At 46.6% G+C, this 13,857-nt stretch overlaps 1 protein-coding gene across 1 annotated transcript in view; it reads left to right on the top strand.

The window, feature by feature from the left end:
• Eva1c (eva-1 homolog C) overlaps positions 1-13,857 on the top strand; it is a 72,931-nt gene that overhangs the window by 35,008 nt on the left and 24,066 nt on the right. The window contains 2 exon segments of the mRNA XM_059277489.1: positions 896-1,019; positions 11,103-11,255. Coding sequence (XP_059133472.1) covers positions 896-1,019; positions 11,103-11,255 — 277 coding nt within the window.

Below are 13,857 nucleotides of genomic sequence, written 5' to 3'. Positions count from 1 at the left end.
AGAAGAACTTGGTAACTCAGAAAAAAGCTCAAAAATCTGCAAGGCAGTCAGTCCTAAAGTATGAGTAGATTCTTGGGAACTTTTCCTCTTCTGAACTTGGTGTCTCTTTCATCAGAATCAAGACCAGGACCTGAATTCATTCTGTGTAGAGCTTTCTCTGGGAACCATAGCCCAGAGGAGCAGTAAGAAGTCTGGATCTTTCCATGATGCAGCATAGGGTGTTCCATAAGCTGAGAGAGAGAGACAGGGAGAGAGAGAGAGAGAGAGAGAGAGAGAGAGAGAGAGAGAGAGAGAGAGAGAGAGAGAAGCAAACAGACACAGAGAGACATAGAGAGACACACACAGAGAGAAGTATTCCATTAAAGAAATCACTCAGTAGCAAAGTCATGGGCCCATGCCCTTGAGTTTGTCTAGGGTGGGCATCAGCTTTATATATTTTATTTGGTAGAAAAAGTTTGGGTGTTTGAAGTCTTTCCCAAGTCCCTGGGGCCTGTGTGGGGCCATTTCTAAAGGTAAGGAGATGTGGCCATGATTCTTGGCCATTATGGCTCTCTCAATTTTAAAGCTGGAAGTGCCCTCCAGCTGAACAATGAGGTGACTTGATATCACTCATGTGCTCTAGATCCTCTGAGGGACTGAACTTTTTAAGATTAGCCAGAGTGCCCACTGGGGCTGGTTGAGGCCAGCTCTCCTGTGGCCCTGGTTCTCTGGACTAGGTTCTTTCTTCTAAAAGTTACAGGGGGCTGCCCACCACCCACGTGTGCTTCCATCGTAGACACAGCTCAGGCCAGACAGGGAAGCCTCGTGCCCTCAGAGCCCAGAACAACCCAGGTTTGGGTCCCAGCAGACACTGTGTGTCGTTTACAAGCCTATGCTTTTCTACCCCTCCTTCCAGAAGGTGCTGGATGAATGCCAGAACCAGCGGGCCTGCCACCTCCTGGTCAATAGCCGCGTCTTCGGACCTGACCTTTGTCCAGGAAGCAGTAAATACCTCCTGGTCTCCTTTAAATGCCAACCTAGTAAGTAACCTCTGAGGGGGGGACAGTGTGCTTGGGATTGGCCCCTTGTTTCATGGACACTCCTGATTCAAGTCCTCTGCCCATGGTGTTCATCCAGCCTCAAATCCCTTAATAGGAATGTCAGAGAGAAAGACACATGTGTGTACTCATGTGTCCAAATCTGCGAATGTAAAAATCTTTCTCTGTGTGTAAAACTAGATTGTTATGATGCTGAAAATATCCACAGAGGGGAAGGAATACAAGTGGTGTCCCTCAAAGTGAGGAACAGATTCTGCTTTTCTTTTTTTTTTTTTTTTTTTTTTTTTGGTTTTTCGAGACAGGGTTTCTCCGTGTAGCTTTGCGCCTTTCCTGGAACTCACTTGGTAGCCCAGGCTGGCCTCAAACTCACAGAGATCCGCCTGGCTCTGCCTCCCGAGTGCTAGGATTAAAGGCGTGCGCCACCACCACCCGGCAGACTCTGCTTTTCAAAGGCAGTTGTTATGAGGCTTGACTTCCCCTGGGCTCAGTGGCAAGGGTTCCACCAGAGCCAGTACCTCCAATGTCTTTGAACCAGCTGCCCCCCACCTTGTGGACCAGGGCGTGCTGGAGCGATCCCCTCCACCCCGGTGCCTGTGCTTTCTCTGTTGACTTGTGCCATCCCTAATGCACACAGGCTTTGTCATCGACCCACTGCGAGCTCTAAGTAATCCCTCAAGGAGAAGCTCTCATCCCCGGGACCTGGGAATGAGAGCTTCTCTTCTCAGTTTCTTTTAAATCAGCATACCAAGTAATGGCATTTTCATGCAAATTTTTAATTGATCTTACCCATTTCTTCCCTCTCCCCTCGACCCTCGTCCCCCTCTGCCTTTCCACTATCCGTGGTCATTGTCCCCTCCTTTCCACCTTCATGTCACAGGAATTCTATTACTAATTTTTCTTCACATCCTTAAAATCTTCCCCACACCATGCCCCCTTTCTAGTTTCACATTCTCCATGCATACCCATGTATACACACACACACACACACACACACACACACACACACACACGTATAAAAATTAACAGCTAGGATTCTCAACGTTTGTCTTTCTGGCAGGCTTGCTTGAATAACTCCTTGAAAAGAAATTGTAGCAATAGTATGTGACCCTGTGTTAGGAATAATAGTTTTGACAACTTCCTCTCTGCCACCCCAACTCAACTGTTCTGCTTTTTGCATTTTGTTCTCTGTCGGTTCTAAGACACTAGTAGTCTGGTGCTGGAGGTGGGGCCACAGGGGGACCCGCTGCTCTACTGCATGTTGGGGAAGCGGTCCCCAGACCTCAGGTTTTTCTCCAACAATCTCCCAGAGACAGCAGGAATACAATAGAATTGCCCCTTGGTACTGTATCTGCAAATACACTCACATCCACACCCACTTGTACATCAGTGATCATGCACACACCCACACACTCAGAGCATGCTCAAGAGACTCTCCTACACCTTATCACACACACCTTGCCACAGCTTTATACCCTATTATACATACATACCCAGTCACATATATACATGCACTTGTATATGCATGCACAAACATACACACATACTGTCTTACATACTCACACATACATAATCATATATAGCCACAAACAAGCCTAAACATTGAAGAGCAGCTGAACATCTTTTTGTGAGCCCCTTCCCATTCCCCCGCCATATCCCAATAACCCCTACCTCCGCCAACAGATCAAAAGCATCACTTCAAGATCTCTGTGTTTTTCATGGGCCTACTGCAGCTGAAGCTGAGAAAAATGACTATGCCCCTAGAGGTCATTAGATTTGACTTCTTTTTCTCTACCTGCAGCTCCCACCTTCCACGATGAAAGCAAACACTCCTTTCAAAAGCAGTTGTTCAAACTGTCAGCCCCTGGAGAACGAGGTGCTGAGATCATAATTACCATGGCCTGGAGACAGAGAACATGGATGTGCCCCCATCCCTAACCAACCTGGTTAACCTTTTCTGATCCTAATCACCTAAAGGTCCCATCTCTCAACACCATGGTTGGTTAAGTTTCCACCCTCTCGATACTTCCCAATGGGGACTGTACAGCATGAGGTTGGAGGGGATAAACCAGGGCAATGTTTACACAGGGAGGTGCAGGGTAGGTAAAGCCCCCCTGTGGTTGCCCCAGGGAGAAAGGGGGAAGAACAGATGAGGCTCGGAGTTGCTGTGTGATCCGGTCCTGAGTAGCCAGAGTCATGGCATTGTGGAAGGCGGGAAATGAGCTTTTTCTCTATGGCTTTCTGCCTCTTTTTTCTACAGCCCTCCCACCTGCAGAGACACCTCTGTTTCCTACCCCCTGCCCTGCCCTGCCCTGCCCTGCCCTGCCCTGCTGGGGTACTTGCATCACTCACAGCTGTACCCAGTGCCAGCATACAGAGTGGTCTGTGTGTCTCTTCCCAGTTCTGTGTTCTGAAAAGTCCACACCACGAGAGCATTGGCACAGGGAAACTGGCAAGTTCTACAGACTGGTTTTCTGGTTGGGTTTTGGTGAGTTAGTTTATCAACAGGCCTTCCTAGCATCTCCTTTTGCCGAATGTGCCGCACACTCCCCCTTTCCCTTCTTCTCTCCTCCAGGGAATGTGGTCTCAGGGCAGCCTTGGAGCTAAGCAGTTCTAGATAGGTCACTTTCTGCTATGGGCTGCTGTGTGTGATCTTGGACACCTCCAGAAGCTCCATTGCTCGGTTGTGAAGTGAGGATAATGTCCCTTCCACACCACACAGGCTGCTGGAAAGACATGGACATGTTGTGTATGAAGTTGAGCCGAGTCATGGCTCGATAGTATTCCAATAAACAGTCTAATGTAATTCTGGCCAATGATGCGCATGCATGACTGACAAGCAGTGATGTATCCAGGGCCGAGGTGGGAGTGCTATTGGCAGGGGCCTGGGTGCTGGCGATGGCACGGTGCATTGTCAGTACAGAGTCGTAGGACACAATCCAAGCAAGCAAGATGTCTATCTGAATTTTAATATTGCCTTGTGGTCGCGGTTATAAGCAAAGCCAGTAACAAATGCTCCTGTCAGGGCAGCTCGCTGCCCTCCCGCCTCGGTGGGGCCGCTGCTGAAATGTAAAAGGGAACCGGTCCCTGGCACCAAGTGACGTGCACTGGGGGGAAGGACTCGATTTTGAAATCTGTGTATGGTGCTGGGCATTGAACCCAGCGAATTTTGAATTTGTATGTTTCCCCGAGCTAACCACGTGCAGTGCGATCCTTTCTTACAACACTTAGCAGGACTGCCAGTCAAAGCTCCAAGCTGGCCCTTTAGGAACATCATTAGAGTGAGTGGGGAGGGGACACGCCAGGACATGCGTGTGAAGACAATTCGCAGGAGTCGACTGCCTCCTTCCAAACTATGGGTACCAGGGATCGAACTCAGGTCATCAGGCTAGAGAGCAAATACAATCGATCCATCTCACTAGCCCCCAATTGGTTATTTGATTGCAAGGAGAAGCTATGACGTGTTTGTAGCTTAGGTGTGCTAAATGTATTGCAATCTATTTTTTTTTTTTTAATTCATGTAAAAAAGTGACATCTGTATTTCCAGCTTGATGACTTTTCAACTCACTGTGGGTTTACTTGGACACAACTCTCTGCAGGTCAAGGACTCTCTGTGTGCACTGTTTAGGAGAAAGGGGGTGCCCAGCATGATTCCCTACTTGGTAGAGATTTGCAGGAAGTCCCGACTCTGCCTTCCCAGGCTCCTGCTGCTCTGGGCAGATGTGTTGGGGCAGCTGCCCAGAGCTCTGAGCTCGACCCCAGCTCCTACCAAATGCTGCTCCTCTTAGAAAGCAGCCGTTAGGTTAGGAGGTACCTGCTCCTTTAGAACCAAAAAATAAATAAATGAATGAATAAATGATAAATAAATAAATAAATATAAAAATGTGCTCTTAGGTGCCAGCACATTTACAAGGAATCAAGGTTCTCGACGCAGCGCAGCAGGAAGCAATGTGGCATAGACCAGCCCTCTCCACTAGACCCTCTCCACTAGAAGACGAGTCACCTGTGGTGGGGACAGGGTGTCTGGAGGCCTTACACATGCGTGTCCTGTCATTTTAAGTGGGTTTTGCTGTCCTTGGGAGAATGAGCTTTAGTTACTCCGAGAGACATGGCTAATAGTCATTCCATGGTGTGCTTTTTTAAAAATTGTATTAACTGGGGTTAAGTTGGAGAAATCGCTCAGCAATTAAGAGCACTGGTTGCTCTTCCGCAGGACCTGGGTTCAATTCCCAGCACCCACATGGAGACTCATAACTGTCTGTAACTACAGTACCAGGGCATCCTCTGGCCTCTGTGGGCATCAGGGACACTATTAATGCCCAGATCACAGGGACCCCCAAAAGACCATCATGGAGACCGAATCCCATATGTAAAAGCAAAGAGCCTTTATTTCAAGCTCGGAGCTTGATCTCTCTGTTCTATTCAGCAGTGAGAGCAGGGTGGGGTTTTTGTTTGTTTGTTTGGTTTTTTGTTTTGTTTTGTTTTTTTGTTTTTAATCATAGTAGAGGTTGGGGTGAGGGGATTTCCAGGGTTCAGGACCCTGATTGGCTGGCATTTGTCTAGGGGTATAGGGAATGTTTGGAATGTCAGGTATTTCCCCTTAGATGCCCCCCCTCCCCCCCGCCCACCCACAGTGGGTCAGCTCATGGCTTCACCTGCATCCCAGTGTTGCCTGCCAGTAAGACTGTCACAGAAGCTGTGTCTGGGCCTCTAAGCCTGTCATGGCAGTTGTGTGGTCAAGCTGTTTGGGGACCTCCACATACACATGTGGTGCACATACATACATACAAGGAAAACACTCATATACATTAAGTAAACAAAACAACACTTTGTAATATTTTAAAATGCTGATTTAAGGAGAGACAGAGACAGAGACAGAACTAGTACTGTTTTTATAAGTTTTTAAAGCTGGGCATGGTGACACAGACCTGGAATCTCAGCCCTGGGGAAGTTGAAGCAGGAAGATCTTAAGTTCAAGGGTAGCCTGGTATATATAGTAATTATCTCAAACTATAGAAATCAAACTAACAAAAACGTTAAAGTCTGCCGAGAAGTCTGGTTGTCCTGGCTCCTCCCACCCGTTGGGAGGCACTCTGCCCCACCCCCACCCCAGGCATTCTGAGCATGTAGGTAGGTGTTCTCCTGATCGCAAAGCTCACTGGGGTGTCTCCCACCTCTTATTTTATGCGTCAATGGTGGTTGTCACCCTGAGCCTTTGAAGTCAGAAGAACTGTCAGCGTTGGTGAGATTGACACCTACTCAGACACAGCACAGAAGAACTGCAGACTCACCGAAAAGACACAAACACCCCAAAGTCACAGTCAGAGTCAGCAATCTTTTTATTTAGAAAAAGACAAGCTTTTCCTTGCATCTAACTGCAACATGTTATACTGAGACTCCAGCGAGCCAGCCAAGGGTCTTTTAAATATTTACTCCGACACCGGGTCCTTTTGCCCTGCTTCACTGGCTCTTCTGTGTGTCAAATGACCAGAGAAGATGAGGGTCCTGTGAGCACTGACGGCCTGGCTTCTGCTCCGACTGAGTATTGATCACGCTCAAAGGCACACCCATTTAAAGGCACCTTTAAGACTGCTACATGACATTATCGTCTACAAAACAAGCTGTGATTTTGTGTTGACTGTACTCATAACTAGCTATATATGGCCCATAGGTATCAGGTTGGACACTTGCCTGGAATGTTCCCATAGATAGATAGATAGATAGATAATAGATAGATAGATAGATGATAGATCAATAGAGATATGTGGATATAGATATATACAGATACAATATAGATAGGTAGATAGATAATTAGATATAGATATAATCATCTGTTCTTATACAGAAGGGACATGGTTCAAGAGGCCTGTGGATTTCTGAAGTCACAGATATCAAACTCTACATATACTATGATTTTCATATAGATGCATACCCATGAAAAAGTTTAATTTGGACACAGTGAGAGAGATCTATAATAACCAATAATAAAACAGAAGCTATAACCATGGTTATAATAAAATAGCCACCATTAATATCCTTTGTACTTTGGGGCTGTCAGGAAGTTAGATCAGGGTTATTTGAATATAGGTATTTCCACAGTGGATCTGATAACTAAGACAATTAGCCAGGTAACTAATGGGCAGGAAGCATATACAGGGTGGATATGCTGGGAATAGGAAGATTCATGTCTTGTATAGACAGAGAACAGTTGCCGAAGAGTACGGCGGATTACTCGGAATAGGGAACAGTTCAAAATTTAGGAATTATTTACTTTGGGAATTTTCTATTTACTGTTTTTAAGCTGTAATTGGTTGTGGATTACCCAAAATCACAGACAGAGACCTGCAGTGGGAGCAGGGGATTGACTATATTAAAATCCAGCCCCAGGGCTCACCGCCAAAGCTGGTGGGCATCTTGTGACCTGAAGCATCTTCCTGCCTGTGACCCAAGGTTTTTCTTTTTGCTTCTTCTGGGCTTTTGGTGAAGAATCACAGGAACTTCCAAGTCACGGGAAGGGGGGGCTCATGACTGGATTGTTTTCTCTCATGGTTTAAGTTTGGAGCTTAAGCACTGTTGGTTCTGTCGGAAGTCATCCAGCTGTCCTAGCTCTGGTGGGTGTGCATGTGCTGTTCTGGAAGGCTTATGGTGGGAGCTTCCAAACCGCTGGGATTCCAACCCACAGTAAGAAAAACACTGTACTTACTGGCTCAACATGGCGTGCACTCGCACTAACCAACCGAAGGATGATCTTTTGAAATCACAGCCATGTTTATTCTCATGTAATGCTCTTTAATATTTTGGATGATTACTAATCATTTTTTTCATCTTTTTCTTTTCTTTTCTTTTTTTCCTGGAGAGAAGGAAGAGTTGGGATTTCTATGTAGCTCAGACTGGCCTCAAACTGCCAACCTTCCTGCCCAGGAGCTGGGACCACAGCCGTGTGCCGCCATTCCCAGCTGGTCTATAGGTTTTTAAATTTGCTGGTCACAATTCACTAACCTGATTTCAAGACTCATCAGTGAGTCTCGATCACATTTGAGACAACTCAGTCTTGAAGTGTATCAGGATATGGAAATCAGGCAGAGTAGAAGAAAAACACGAGCTCAGGAGGGACATAAAAAGCAAGGGCTTTCTTGGGGAAGCTGGCTCCCTCCTGACAACCAGCCCAGGCCAGCGCAGGCCAGCCAGAGCAGCTTGCCATTAACTCTTGCTGCCTGTGATTTTAGAAAGCTTTGAAAAGATAGCACATCAAAGGCTGCTTTGCATGAAGTTCATTACCACATTTAATGTGCTTAGAACAGGACTGAGTGGAGGGGAAGCCCTCAAAACCAATTATCATGATTTCTAAAGTATGTTGAGGTGTAATTTAAACAGCATGGAATCCACCCATTTTAAGTGAACAGTTCAGCAACCGTTAGTAAGTTTGCTGAGCCGTGTTCTCTCAACCACAGTCCAGCCACAGAACATTCCTGTCTTCTGTCTGAGTTTCCTGTATCTACTTTTTTTTTTAAACTTTATTTTATGTGCATTGGTATGAAGGTGTCAAATACCCTGGAACTAGAATTACAGACAGTTGTGAGCTGCCATGTGGGTGCTGGGAATTGAACCCGGGTCCTCTGGAAGAACAGCCAGTGCTCTTAACCGCTGGGCCATCTCTCCAGCCCCCTGTATCTACTTTTTGATCATACAATCTCAGCCAACAGTTGATCTACATTCACCTGTAAACATTTGCCTTTCCTTGATATTTCACATATTGTCATGCGACATAATGACATTTTGTTCAGTGACAAGCTAAGTACATGATGGTGGTCCTTAGAAGATTATAACCCAATTGGAAATACCCGTCACCTAGCATTTGTACCGCATGCATCCTGCCTTTCTCAGTGTTAAATACACACATACGTGGCAGTGTGTTACAGTAGGCTTGGTCTTCAGGAAAGCAGCATGCTGTGCAGGCTTGCAGCCCAGGGGCCGGAGGGTACCACGTAGTATAGGTGTGTAGAGCTGGGAATATAGCTCAGTTGTAGGGTGCACCTAGCATTCAAGAGGCCCTGGGTTCTACCCATATTACTACAGCAAGCAAACAACCCAAAGAAGTATCATAGGTGTATAATAGACTATATCATCTAGACTCCTGTATGTGCAGCCCACAATGTTCACTCAAGGACATATTCTCAGAGCATATCCCCATTATTGATGCATAATATGTATAACATGCAACTATACATAAGCGTAGTTTGTGTGTGTGGTATACATCCCAAGATCCCAGTGGATGTTCCAAACCCCCCCCAAACAAATTCTTTTTTAAAAGATTTAATTAAAAAATGATGGTATGTGTGTGTATGAGGGAGTATATGTTCATGTGACTTCAGTTGTACACGGAAACCAGAGTTGTCAGATACCCCTGGAGAAGTTGTGAGCTGTCTGATGTGGGTGCTGGGAATTGAACTCAGGTCCTCTACAAGAACAGTACATGTTCTTAACTGCTGAGCCACATCCCCAGCTCTGCTATGTCTCTTCTTATGTTTATGGCCAAGCTTAGTTTATAAGTTAGGCAAAATAATAAAGTAGAATAGCAATATCAATTGCTCTAATGAAAGTTATATGCATACAGTCTCTTGGAATTTTCTATTTAGTGCTTCTAAACTGTGGTTGACTATAGATAACTCAAATCCAGGAGAGAGGAACCTTGGATAAAAGGGAGAGGTAGTATAAATGGAATTGGATGCTGCAAAGTCTTCTGTGTCTGGACCATCAGAAATTAGTACTTTTTAAAAGTGGTGCACACCTTTAATCCCAGCACTGGGGAGGCAGAGACAGGTGGATCTCTGTGAGTTCGAGGCCAGCCTGGTCTGCAGAGCGAGATCCAGGACAGCCAGGGGCCAGGGCTATCTGTTTCCAGAAATAGATCTCTCTCTCTCTCTCTCTCTCTCTCTCTCTCTCTCTCTCTCTCTCTCTCTCCCTCTCCCTCTGTCTCTCTGTCTCTGTCTCTGTCTCTGTCTCTGTCTCTGTCTCTCTCTCTCTCTCTCTCTCTCATAAACTTTGAATCAGCAAGGTGGCTCAGTGGGTAAAGGCACTTGCTGCCAAGCCTGATGACCCAGGTTCTGTTCCTGGAACTCACCTGGTGGAAGGAGAGACCCAACACTCAGCTGTCCATAGTGCATTGTGACACTCATTCCCACATGATAAAACAAGTTTAAAATTGATGGTTTTTACCATATGCTCTATTAAAAAAAAAAAGACTTTTTGCCTTGGCAGTTCGTGGAAGTGTCAACTCTGTATGACATTTTAAAGAGAGATTCCATTGTGGTAGCACAGAAATCTTCCTGCCTCAGCCTCCTAAGTGCTGGGATTACAAGAATGAGTCACTGCACCCAGCCCACCCACACCCCATTTTGAAAACAGGGTCTCATATATCCCCAAGTGGCCTGGACCTTGCTCTGCAGCTGGGGATGTGGGAGTTATATTGAGCTTCCCGTCTTCCTGCCTGCACCGCCCCATGCTGAGATTACAGGCATGAGCCTCCGTGGCCAATGTATGTGGTGTTGGGGATTCAGTGCAGGACTTCATGTATGCTAGGCAAGCAAACACTGCCAACTGAACTCCATGCACACCAGCCACACTCTGTACTTCTGGGGACAAAGTACACCAGATTCAGAGAGATGGGGAGGTGCTTGTGGAGTTGGTGGCAAGGGCTTGTGGTACATGAGTCTTGAGCCAGCGCTTACCAGGGGGCTTCCTCCTGTTAGTCTTTGCTCTAAAATGAAGCAGGAGAAATTTCCCAGGACCTGAGTGGCCCTGTCCCCTGCCTTAAGCCTTTTTCCCATTTGCACATTACTGTGACTCCTGGAGTCTTTGCTCTGTCCTCTGGTTGCTCCCCACCTGCTTCCTGCAAGGAGTCTCCCTCCTCATCCCACAGGGCCTGAAACACCAGGCAGGGAGGGCCATCCTGCTCTGCCCTTCTCAGGGTGCAGGTCCACAAGGGCTGAGCAGCTGCGGCTTAGCTGGTCCCCGGGCCGTTCCTTCCTAGCCAGGCTAATCTGTCCCTGGTTTCTGCTTCTTCTCCAGATGAACTAAAAAACAAGACTGTGTGTGAAGACCAGGAACTGAAGCTGTATTGCCACGAGTCCAAGTTTCTCAACATCTACTCTGCCACCTACGGCCGCAGGACACAGCAGAGGGACATCTGTTCCTCTGAAGCAGAGCTGCTGCCCCCCTTCGGTAGGTGATTTTATTCGGCTATAATTAGGCTGTTGTCTGTGTGGATTGTGGTCCTGGGTTGGCAGTGAAGTGTGGCTGGTACCTGCAGGAGAGGGAAAGTCAAGGACAGGATCCTTCTCCCTGTAGCGGCCTCTCTGCCCCACAGTCCTGAATCCATTGGTGGTTCAGTCGTTCTGTGGAGGTAAACAGTGAGCCCCTGCTGTATGCAGGGCCCGGTTCTAGGCTTTGGGAGCTCATCAGTGACCAATAATCCACCCAGCCATAGAGTGTCCTTCCAGCAATGCACAAGGAGGCCATAAGAAAACAAGAAAGGAAGAGCAGGCTCTCCGTATGCACGAGTTCTGCTGTCGTGGGCTCACCCAAGCACAGGTTGGAAATACTTAGCGGGGAAGCTCCTATGTTGAACAGGTGCAGGCTTATTTCCTTTGTTACCAGGAGTGTCCACTGTAGCTAGAATTTTCCTGCCTGGCCCACGGTCAGGACAAATCTCTCTCACCCGCCAGTCCCACAGCCGCTCAGACCCGACCAAGTAAACACAGAGACTTATATTGGTTACAAACTGTATGGCCGTGGCAGGCTTCTTGCTAACTGTTCTTATAGCTTAAATTAATCCATTTCTATAAATCCACACCTTGCCACATGGCTCGTGGCTTACCGGCATCTTCACATGCTGTTTCTCATCGTGGCAGCTGGCAGTGTCTCTCTGACTCAGCCTTCACTTCCCAGCTTTATTCTCCTCCTTGTCCCGCCTATACTTCCTGCCTGGCCACTGGCCAATCAGTGATTTATTTATTGACCAATTAGCAACACACTTGACATACAGACCATCCCACAGCAGTCCACCTTGCTGCCCATCAGCCACACACATCCTAAGATGGCTATGAAAGAGGCCCAACACGTTTCTAGATGTCAATGCCACATCACAATGTCAAAAGATGGTTTATAATACCTTCTATAACATTACATGTATAATATAAATATAAACATGTGCTATGATGTGTTGTTCCTAGGAGCACATGCCTTGAAGGCCTTGTGATGTTTGGATGTAGCTTGCATGTCTTCCAACGTTCATGTGTCAAAATTTAATTCCTGATGGGAGGTATTAAAATGATGGAAACTTGGCTGGGCGGTGGTGGCGCACGCCTTTAATCCCAGCACTCGGGAGGCAGAGCCAGGCGGATCTCTGTGAGTTCAAGGCCAGCCTGGGCTACCAAGTGAGTTCCAGGAAAGGCGCAAAGCTACACAGAGAAACCTTGTCTCAAAAAACCAAAAAAAAAAAAAAAAAAAAAAAATGATGGAAACTTAATGCTACTGAGGCATTTGGAGGCATGAACTTTGGAGGTGATTAGAGGCAGATAAGATTATCACTGTGGAGCTTCCATAGAATCCTTTGAAGGAAGAGGGTGAGACCAGAGCAGACATCTCCAGACTTTCCCGTCTCTTGCTGTGTGGTACCCTGTGCTGCCTGAGACTTTGCCGGGAGGGTCGTCATCAGGCACAGGCTCTTGACCTTGGACCAGAGCCATGAGCCAAATAAGCCTGTTTTCTTTATAATGTTACTCAGCTCGAGTAATTCATTATGGTAAAACAAAACCCAGAAAACTAATACAGAAAATTTGCTCTGGGAATATGTGAGGTTATTATTATATCTATATCTGAGAACATGGAAGCGGCTTTGAAACTGGATAACAGGCAGAGGTCGGAAGGGTTTGGAGGAATGGGTTGGGAAAGGTTTGTTTTGCTATAAGACAAATGTTACGGCCAATTCTGATGAGGGTGAAGAAGAAACTAGCAAATCAGCCCTAGATGGAAACGGGGAGCCTCTTAAAAAATAGGTAGGAGGGTATTCTTATATGATGTAGCAAAGGACCCTGCTGTATGGGTGTCCACACCCTAAAACCTTGTGGGACACCACATGTAAAGATGATGGACTTGTTTATTAGCTGTCTTAGTTAGGGTTTCAATTGCTGTGAAGAGACACTATGACCATGGCAACTCTTATAAAGGAGAACACTTCATTGGAGTGGCTTAGAGTTTCAGAGGTTTAGTCCATTATCACTATGGTGGGACATGTTAGCGTGCAGGTAGACATGGCACTGGAAAAGGAGCTGAGAGTTCTACATCTTTATCTACAGGCAACAGGAAGTGATCTGTAACACTGGGTGTAGCTTGAGCATAGGAGACCTCAAAGCCTGCCTCCACAATGACACACTTCCTCCAACAAGGCCACGCCTTCTAAGAGTGTTACTCCCTTTGGGGGCCATTTTCTTTTAAAACACTACACTGGGTAAATGAGATTTCAAGTCAACAAAGATTCTTGCTGCTGCATGGCCATTATTGGCTGCTTTTAGTCAGGTTTATAGTAAAACTCAGGACCAAAGGGAAAGATTTGAAAAACTCTCATCTGGCCAAGGAGGAAGCAAAGAACAAGAATGTAGGGTGTGGCTGTGAAACCACTTGCTGGAGAGATTAGTGTGGACAGATGCCAGTTTCTGTGATCAGAACAACTGGAAAAAGGCCTGGAGTCAAACAGGCCTGGGTGTCGATTCTGTGGCTGCTAACCCTTGGCATCCAGGCCGTGCTGGGTCTTCAGGTGTACAGA

The sequence above is a fragment of the Peromyscus eremicus genome, chromosome 12 (genome assembly GCF_949786415.1).
Source record: "Peromyscus eremicus chromosome 12, PerEre_H2_v1, whole genome shotgun sequence".
NCBI classification, from domain to species: domain Eukaryota; kingdom Metazoa; phylum Chordata; class Mammalia; order Rodentia; family Cricetidae; genus Peromyscus; species Peromyscus eremicus.
Note: the sequence above shows the minus strand (reverse complement) of the source record. Positions and strands in the feature narration are given on the sequence as shown.